This window comes from Xenopus tropicalis, chromosome 5, assembly GCF_000004195.4.
Source record: "Xenopus tropicalis strain Nigerian chromosome 5, UCB_Xtro_10.0, whole genome shotgun sequence".
Lineage (NCBI taxonomy): Eukaryota > Metazoa > Chordata > Amphibia > Anura > Pipidae > Xenopus > Xenopus tropicalis.
This window is the reverse complement of record NC_030681.2, coordinates 56,999,063-57,009,471: the sequence shown is the minus strand read 5'-3', so window position 1 is coordinate 57,009,471 and position 10,409 is coordinate 56,999,063. Positions and strand designations below refer to the sequence as shown.

The following is a 10,409-nucleotide window of genomic DNA, read 5'->3' as shown; positions in this document are numbered from 1 at the left end:
ATCTATGACTCCTCCAGTTACACTGAATAACCGGTTGCATTCAGTGTCGGCTGGGCCCTCCAGGTCGCGGCAAAGTATAAAAGTATAAAGGTATGCCTCTCACCCCAGTCTGACCATGGCTGCATTGTGAAGTGCTAGCTCCTTATGAAAGCTCAGATCAGGCACAATATATGTAAAATAATTTACATATATTGGTTCAAGAATAAAATATTAAATGGTAAAATGAATTATTGGCATTGTATACAGTGTAATTTAGTAAGAAAAACTACACCATAAAAATCATGACTGTATCTCTAATATATTAACCCTTAGCAAAAGTAATCCTTTTAGCTAGTTAAACCTAGGATAACTCCTGTTCTAACTTATTGAAATGAATAAACATCAGAGTAGTTCTTTAATTATTTATTTTAAATTTGAACAATTTTTATGCAACCATGCTTTTCTTGGGTTGGAACCTTAAACTCTTATTCAATAATTTACAAATATAGACTGTCTACCCATTTGTTTTGCACAGTGCAAGTATTGCAGTGCAATACATTTTAAAACAAAATCATTCACACCAATTATGATTGCTTTAAAAATATGGATATTTCCTCCCCATACATTACATGAGTTATGTTAAGAAATCAATAGAAAGATGTAAAAATGTGTAAAAGAATTCTGATTCAGTCTCACAACTTGAAATTGCAGACTGTCAACAAAGTTGTACCAGATGCGCACATATAGGTACTAGGGTGTTTTTTTTAATTTTATACAGAAAAAATAGCCAGTTCAATGTGTGATGGTCCTTTCCAAAACTGAACAAAGAAGTCACTCAGTCTTTAAAGTACTGCCAGTTTAATAACCAGACCACAAATGTCCTAATGCGATAGAAAATAAACAGTAGGACAATTTTGACTGCTTTCTTTTACTAGATTGTGAAAAAGACTAAATAAATTAGGGCATAACAAAAGATGAATCTGGAAGTGATATTTTGTTGCCCATGCATTTGTTCTCTATGTACAAGTGAGAAGCTTTATCTGTAGAATGGTGTCATCTTGAGGAGGCAGCCTGTGCAGTGTGCATCTTCTTAGAACAGCTGAATCATCGACTCTCTGGATTTTCCAACACCAATCCATTTAACTGGGGAAAAAAGATAAATAATTTTCTTTATAACAAATTACACTCAAGATCTTTGATTAAAGAAGTGTCCCCTAAATGATCACACACACACACACACAATTAGAAACAGGGTTTTACATGAACTTGTTTATGCAATATATTTTTAGAGACCTACATTGTTTGGGGATAGGTTGCTGGTTGTGGGATCTTAAAAGCAAAACCTACTTCAAAGTAATATTATGAGGTCAGCGATGCAAATCTACAGTGGCGGAACTACAACTAAAAGAACAATTCAGATGAATTAACCTCCCATGTTCATGGCAGGTATACATGTCTGTGCCCACACATAGGATGTTTTGCCACCCCGTGCTTCCACAAGTATTATACTTACTAGGAATTCCAAGTTCTAATTCTATATATCGAACATATTTCTTTGCATTTTCAGGCAGCTCTTCAAATGTTCGAACGTTACATGTATCTGTATTCCACCCAGGAAGTGTCTCATATTCAACCTCTACTCTGTTAAGAACTTCTTGATTTGCTGAAAAAGGTTTATTAAAAAAAAAAAAAAATCAAGAACACTAGCAAAAAAGCAAAATATATAATTTGCCAATTACACTAGATTTGCCAGTTGTAAAATTATGTCTAAAGAAAGCATCAAAATCTAAAGGCCACAATAACAAAACTCAATAGATGGCAATGGTTGCAAAGTCTAATGTAAAGTTAACACAAACATACCTGATTCAACAGGTTAAAGGAAACCATTCCAACAAGCTATTTTCCAAGATACCTTATGCTGAAAGCATAATGCAACCTCTCCTTTATATTTTGCTTCATTAAGAAGAGATGAATTCTGGGACATGATGTCCAACATCTTTTCATAGTGGGTGGTGCACAGATTCTCTGGAACGGAGAGACACAAAGTCCCAGAAAACACCATAAGATAAGGGAAGGGTGTTGCATTACAGCCAGTCTTCTGGGGTAGCAAACTAAAAATACACAGCAGACAAGGTTTCCTTTCAATCTGCAGAACCATGTATAACTGTGTCAAAATGAAATACATATATATTTCTGGAATAGATACTGTTTAATGTGTTTTAGACTATGTTTATTTCTGTACAAGCCTAGCTGAATGTGTCATGTCAAAAAGGGGGGTATATTTTCCCTTTAAAGGAGAAAGAAAGGCAAAGTCACTTGGGGGTGCCAAAATGTTAGGTGACCAAGTGACTTAAATCACCTACCTTTTACCCCAGGCTGGTGCCCCTGGTCGGAGAGAACAGCACCAACCCGGGGTAGCTGCGATCGCTTCCTCCTTCCTGGTTCCCTGCGCGCGCATGCGCAGTAGAGTGAGGAGTGGAACTTTAACAGAAAAGTCGGCTTTTCACTCTACTGCGCATGCGCCGACCGCTGGCATTTTACGAAAAGGAAGCAGGAAGTGCTCCTCTACAGGTACCCCGGGCTGGTGCCAAGTGACTTTGCCTTTCCTTCTACTTTAAATAAAGACACCTTTTCACCAAAAACACAGCACTAATTAAATTAATGCATAATCTAATATCCACTTTGAACTTATTATCCTTTAATAACAAGTGGATTTTGGTATTTCCTTATCCAAAAAGGTGGTAACAAGAGAGGCATTTGGCAGGGTTCAAAATGGGTTAAATGTTTTTCTTTCAAGGGGCATAGATAATTATTATCTAATGTAATCAATAGTAATTCATCCAATATGTAATCTGGAAGGATTTTTTTCTGCATTGGGAGTAAGAATTGAAAGTGGACAATAGTATAGGACAATAGTATATATTCTAGAGAAAATCCTATTTTCTCCCCGTACCTGGAAAATGAGGTATCTTCTTGCCATCTATTTTGTATGATACACCAACTTTGATTTCAGAAAGGACATCCAAGATATCAAGTTTGGTAAGAGCAAGCCTAATAGTTAAAAAACAAAAAAAGTGTTAGCATAACTTTAATATTAAGCAAGTGTTTCTTTGTGTCCTAGCATTTCATAAATACTTACGCAGTGAATCCATTTATCATGTGAGCATATCGGAGCAAAACTAGATCCAACCATCCACATCTCCTCTTTCTGCCAGTGGTAACTCCATATTCATGGCCTCGTGTTTGCAGCATTTCTCCAGTGTCCTACAAATATAGATTAAAATAAAGCCTTTGCATACTTACTTTCAGTCCTAAGAGGAAAACAAGTAAAATAAAATGAAGTCTCTCCTTCAAATTAAAGCATTATATTGGCAGAATAAAACAATAACATATTTTCCTTTGGAATAGAATTTTGAACCATTTTGTTGTATTTACACTAAATTTAGCCCTTTAGTTCACTCATGATAATTTTAAATGGTGAGCAGAGGGAAAATATGCAATAATGTAATGCTCATATGGCTAATTGGAAACAAATATTTTGCATTCATTACAGATAGAATAGTTAATTTAAAAATACCCCTTGTCACTTTTGAAAGGCCACTTTGTCTTAAAATGCTCTTTTAGAATAATGCTATTTCTAGAGTGCTGGCATAATTTTATGAATTCTCTCCATATGTAAGTTAAATGATTTGTCTCTGCTTTTGAATATTTATTTGGGCCCATTTGGCTGATAGTAATACCAAATATATTAGAGTACCCCCACTTGTTCTTGTAAGGAAATTACAAGGAAATAGGCAGGCTACTGGAAGTGATAAGGAAGGCATAGTAGATAAGAAAATAAAAAATATTTACATCCATTTTCTTTTTAAAGGAGAAGGAAAGGCTAATAAAGAGTTAATCTCAAGCTGCAGGCATACCCTCAGTTCTCTCAATAGTGCCCTTAAGTCCCCCCCATATTTCTCCCGTTCAGATGATCAGAAGCCAAACAGGAAGAAGCTGAGTAAAGAAAGTTCCCATAATGCCTCACTCCTGCACCAAGACCGGTGTACATGCTCAGTTAGACTATGAAGAATATAGGTAGGCGTCCTGCCGTAGCTTCCAGTGTATTCAGTAAGTACTCATCAACAGGTAGCAGTCCCCGTGCTGGCTGTATATCTTACAAATACGATTCCAAGAACCCGGAGAGTACACTTATTTGTAGTGAAGCAGTGTAAATTTTATTGAGAGGGTATTTATTCCTTTTGCTATTTCCACTTCTGTATGCACCTGAGGAAGGCTGTTTAGCCGAAACATGTAGTGCTCAAAGATGTCTCAATAAAATTTACACTGCTTCACTACAAATAAGTGTACTCTCCGGGTTCTTGGAATCGTATTTGTAGACTATGAAGAAGCCTCCTGCTGATTGGCTCAGATCCACATTCCTAAGGTGGGGGGGAGTGAGTTCCTAGCATTCTTGAGGGGGGGGGGGGGGGAGCAGGAGAGGGGAGAAAGCAGAGAGCTGCGTGTCTCTGACAGAGGAAAACAGACACAACAAATCTTTTAACAGAGAACTCATTGCAGCGTTTCTGTAAGTGGCTCTATTTGACCTTTCTGATAAAGCTTACTTAGTTTTTACCTTTCTTTCTCCTTTAAACAAATACACAATCAAGGTGTGGTCCTATGAGTGTCCAGAAGACAAGTTGTTTCTTAGCACCAGATGAAAGTAGGTTTCATCTCTAGTCAGGTCTTGGAGTTTCTTCTGTTCTCATTTGTTAATGGAAAAGCATACCCCTTTGTCCAATAGATAGGGCTTGCACCAAACATGTGGCTACAATATAGACAATACTAACAATTGTCTCTATGTGTATTTTAGCAGAGATAATAGTCTGTATTGTCTATGGCTGGGTATTTTGTAGGGTTTTGTTGCTGGCTACAAGTAGCATCATGTGTCATAGCCCTTAATCATGAAAAATCTATGGTTATTTCTTGAGCTACAAAGAAAGCGCTCACACAAACCTCACCATTTGTATTGCATATACCCTTTCTGTTCGCCAGCACCATCACATTTTCCTAAAACAAATAGCAGCTTTCGGCCATTTTCCTTTTCACACATTTTCAGTGACATTTACATCTGTAAAGTTCATGCACTGAAGAATGCAGACTTACACAGGCAGAATTTACTTTGATAAAAAGTCCTGGTTGGATTATTCTCTGTAACAGTTAAACGGAGCTCCAGACAAGAGGTTAGGAGAAAAGACATGTTTCTCCAGCAGAGTGCACAGCTAGAGCAGTTTCTATGAAAACCTGCAGTGCCGTCTCTTTATTGGCTGCTAGACTGGAGGGTGTGTTTGGTAACCTTAATTGAGAAGACCTGTGCATGTTCAGTTAGCCAAGATCCAATGCCAAAAAATTACTTGGTGCAAACTCTTTTCTTAGAAAAACCAGAGAATTCCTGTGAATTGTAGTAGGGCTATTTTAGTGGTTTAGATATTTGCAGTTTTAGACTTCCAATACCGTGCTTTTGTCGCAGCAGCTTTTTTTCTAGTCTGTGTCAGTTTTCTAAGATTTTAGTATACAGGTCAGTGATAGTGTACAGTTAATTATGGGTCAGTGATACTGTGACTATTACACATGATGTACATAGATGTGGCAGCAGACCAAAACCACAGATTGAATGAATACAATGGAACACATGGAGGCCAGAAGCACATTAGGCAGCTTCACCACCCTCAGACACGTAGGCGGGACAAGCCAGTCCGCTCCTATCTACTCTGTTTTATCAATGCAATAAAAGGCCCAGCATTGGTCTGTGAATGCACACAGATTTCAGCAAAAATGCTTTTGTGTTTCCTTTCAAAGGCATATGGGCTCAGATTATTTAGACAGCAAAAAGGCCAGAGTGCTCCAAGCTTTGCAGTTGCAACAAATTTTTTCAAATTGCAAAGTTTATGGCACACATGAGCAACTATCTTCTTAAACTGTCAAGCTAAAAAGTGTGTTATTCTGACTTCAATTGACAGACAATATACAATACAAGGGCTTGCCTCATATTTTCTCATAACCGTGTGCATTTTACCGTGCCACCCAGTTGAAATAAAAAAAAACTACACAAAAAATGTTTTTTTTAAATGCATAAAATGGGCACATTCATTGTCTAGGGAAATACACAGAAAATAAACAATGCTAGCAAAGAAGTATATATTTTTTCATCTCTAATGTATTGGTACCAATTTTATGGGGTATTATATGTTCAGGACTTACATTGTTTTGTTCTGTTGGAAAGGCACCGATTCCCACCCTCGTAGTGTATGCCTTCACAACACCATACACATCGCCAACACTTTGTGGTGGAATTCCCAAGCCCGTACATACTCCCCCAACAGTACAGTTTGAAGATGTCACAAAAGGATATGTTCCTTTAAAATGGAAAACAAATCATGAACTCAAATTTATTTTGTGTTTTAAATGTAATTAATACATTAACTACTATAGCAATAGAGTAATGGCATTTGAAGGTGTCCCCCCACCCCAAAAAAAAAAAAAGACTACATGAAAGAACTTTCCAGTATACATTTTTTTTTTAATGTTACTTATAAATGTATTTGCTATTGACAGCAGTATCTCTATGGCTGTTTACATTTTTACTCCTGGTTCCTAAAACAAGGTTGCAAGCCAGATGATAAATATTGATTGAGAGAACTGGAAGAGACCTGACTCAGGTTACATTTTTTTAGTCATACTAAGAACAGAAAGAGATAAACAGAGCTTTTTAGCCTCTGGCTTTTTTCACATTTGTACGTAAAGATATTTACTGGAGATTTAGTAGAATCCATTCTTCACTTTACACATACAATATTTCCTGTTATATAGCAAAGACATTTCCAAAGCGCTTTACAGAGATTATTCATCATTCACATCAGTCCCTACCCCAGAGGAGCTTACAGTCTAAGGCAGGGGTGGGTAAACTACGGCCCGCGGGCCACGTCCGGCCCCTTGGCCTTTTTAATCCGGCCCACCGACGACGCCAAGTCTCATCACGCGAGACTTGGTGTCATTGGCGGGCCGGAATTAAACAGACTAAGGGGGCGTAACGCTGGCCTGGCCCTGCCCGCCCTGGCCCGGGGGTAAGTAAATGTGGCCCGTGAGCCAAAAAGTTTGCCCACCCCTGGTCTAAGGTCTCTATCACATTGATTATGGTTAATTTAGTCAAAAGTCAATCAACCTACTTACCAAAATCAATATCCAAAAGAGCAGCATTTGCACCTTCTACTAGAATGTTCTTAGGTGGACCATGAAGGGCTTCATATAGATAGTAAACACCATCTTTAACCATCGGTTTTACTCTGTCAGCATAATCCTAAGTAAAAAAGTAATAAATCCATTAAATACTTTTGACATGGCTTGATTAAAAGGGGTTGTTCACCTTTAAATTATCTTTGGGTATGATGTAGTGAGTGCTATTCTTAAACAATTTGCAATCGGTCTTCTTTATTTATTGGCAGTTTAATTATTTTACTTTTTGTTCCGCAGATCTCCAGTATTATGGATATAATGAATTACTAAGAAAGTACAGTACGAACACTTAACCAGAGTGTAAATGTATACACACACACACTTTAGCCACTAGTTTGTGACTTTGTGTGCTCCCTCAGAGATCACTTGACAGGAAATAATGCAGATGCTAAATGTAACAGGAAGCTGCGTGAATAAAAAAACAGAGCTGACTGATGTAGCCTAGTATGTATGTCTGCCCTTAAGTCCATCTATGGTACTTTAAGTGGATAATTCACTAAAATTCATTTTTTTTCTGGCCTTGAAAGTCGTATAAACTCGACATGGTATGAATTCAAATTAAACTCTATCATTTTATTAAATGTCACGATAATGTAGATTGTAAGCTCTTTTGGGCAGGGCTCTCTTCCCCTCTTGTATCGGTTATTGATTACTCTGTATGTCCGATGTATGAAACCCACTTATTGTACAGTTCTGCGGAATATGTTGGCGCTTTAAAAATAAATAATAATAATGTCTGAATCGTTCGTAAAAAATTTTGAGTTTACATTAGAAAATCCCGACTGTATAGAGCTTAAAGTATAGTTTAAAATTTGAGTTTAAACAGACGTTCGTTTCCACGAATCCTCTTTATTTTTCCCAAACATCCATTTTAGGAGCATTGGCACTCATTCTTGGAAAACAATAATGTGTTTACGTTTCACTTGAAACTGGGTGAAATAGAAAATGCATCAAGGACAGACTGTCACCGACTATTCTATTCCTCTACTATTTTAACCCTTCATAGGACTTAAATGGTACTCAAACAGATCAAATCCCGCTAAATTTATTAAAAAAAAAAAAAAAAAAAAAGTTAACTAAACATTAATAAATTAGGGATTAAGGAGGTTATTTTTGAAAAACTCCAATTTTGGGGGGAAAATTTACCAAAAACTTTTTTTTTTCTTCGATAAATAATATCAGAAAAATGGAGTACCCATTTGTAAATCTCGAAAATATCTAGAAGGAAAAAAAAAAAAAGAAAAAAAAAAAAAAACTTTTTCTCAAAATTGCTAAGTAAATTTGCCCCTAAATCTCAGCTTCTCTTTTTGGGATTAACCAACGGCACATATGAAGTCTCTTTTGCAGACAGAAATCATTGCCTTGCTGCCCTCAAGTCTTAGACTCAACAGACTTCTGCCTGTGGCTCTATTTCTGGGGAAAAACGTATTAACTCCAGTTGGAAGAGGTCACTTACCCCTATGGCACTCGAATGAGAAAATGTAAAGCATGATATAGGTTACCTTGAGAAGCTAATGTGCATAATTAAAGGGGGCACAATACTTTACCACACAGTCTGGGATCCCTGGCTAAGGGCACAACTAGGGACACAGCGTTGAGGTAACCTGTAACCGTCTTATATGTCTTTAAAACATGATCTGGCTAAATGTAACCTTGTATCAAGTTAACGAGTTGTGCCATGAAAAGTGTGTCTGTACCAGTTTATTGTAATTAGATTGTAAGCTTTGTTGGACAAGGACCTCCTTCCTACTCTATCATACCAAATGGCCCGGAAAGGCCATCTCCCATAGACACCATTATAAGCAAATAATTCTAATTTTTAAAAATGATTTCCTTTTTAATAATAAAACAGTACCTTGTACTTGATCCCAACTAAGAATTAACCCTTATTGAAGGCAAAACAAGCCTACTGGGTTTATTCAATATTTGAATAATTTTTAGTAGACTTGAGAAGGAAAGGCTAAGTCACTTGGGGGTGCCTAACATTTTGGCACACCCAAGTGACTTAGCCTTTCCTTCTCCTTTAAGTTATGGAGATCCATTACGGAACAATCCCTTATCCGGAAAACCTCAGGTCCCGAGCATTCTGGATAGCTGTTCCCATAGCTGTATTTATACTTATTTATAATACTAGTCCCCCCTGTGTGTAATTTTGTATATTGTAAGATTGTCCAGCTCTGATCCTCCTTATGAAAGCAAGCAATGACAGAAATTGCATCTGCCCACTTTTTTAAAACAGACATTGCTAATGATTTGCTTTTATTCCCACTGGAAGAAAATGCCATAAGTGCAATTTGACTAAAGCATATACTATGGTATGGTCGGTGACATACATTTACTGTGGATATTGGTCAGTTTGGGTTATTGGCAGCTTTTAAGATCTGCCGATGCAGATTTCTAGGTACCAGAGCTATTATTAAGATGTAAGTATATAGCTACATTTTCCACTTGCAAAATTTGCATTTATGCTTAAAATTACACATTGGACTGCATAATGTAAATTGTCAAGGATATATGATTTTTATCAAATACTGATAAAGGTGAACATATATCATGCACAAAGTTAAAAATTGCCACATAATTTTACATGACATCACCACTGTGAAGGTGGTGCAGGTTCTCTTACATTTTCTACAAATTTTGAAAAAAGTGAGAAAAAGTTAAAACGGACATGAGCAAGACAAAAATAAAAAAAAAAACATGCTCTATTACCTGAAGCTTTTTTAATTCACCATCAATGTCTATTTCTAAGGATGGGTACATGGACTTGTACTGCTTAGCCAACAATTTAAACCTGAAAAAATATTGTAAGACAAGTAAAAAATGTTAAGCGAGATCAGGCACAGCTAACCGTACAGCTCTAAATCATTTACAAGAGCTGATAAACATTTAAACCAGAGCCCACATTTTTTTTATAATGATGCTAAATAATTTCCTTAAACTTTCCTAAAAAACTACAAAATAACCCAGAAGTATGTTTAGGTGCTAGATGAAGGTAGGACCTAAACAAAAGAACAAAAATATGCACTTGTTAATCATTTCTTTTTTCAAAGAACAGTGGCTTTAAAGGGGTTGTTTGCCTTTGAGTTAACTTTTAGCATCATGTAGAGATTAATATTCTGAGACAATTTGCAATTGGTCTTCATTTTTTTTTTATT

General features: G+C 36.7%; 1 protein-coding gene across 2 annotated transcripts in view; it reads right to left on the bottom strand.

The window, feature by feature from the left end:
* Positions 1 to 387: 387 nt before the first annotated feature.
* adss2 (adenylosuccinate synthase 2) overlaps positions 388 to 10,409 on the bottom strand; it is a 35,871-nt gene continuing 25,849 nt past the window's right edge. Inside the window, 7 exon segments of one of the 2 annotated variants that reach the window (NM_203716.1) lie at positions 399 to 1,122; positions 1,493 to 1,642; positions 2,933 to 3,030; positions 3,119 to 3,243; positions 6,220 to 6,374; positions 7,189 to 7,315; positions 9,964 to 10,045. In NM_203716.1, coding sequence (NP_989047.1) covers positions 1,070 to 1,122; positions 1,493 to 1,642; positions 2,933 to 3,030; positions 3,119 to 3,243; positions 6,220 to 6,374; positions 7,189 to 7,315; positions 9,964 to 10,045 — 790 coding nt within the window. In that variant the 3' untranslated portion in view covers positions 399 to 1,069. 2 annotated transcript variants of the gene reach the window in all.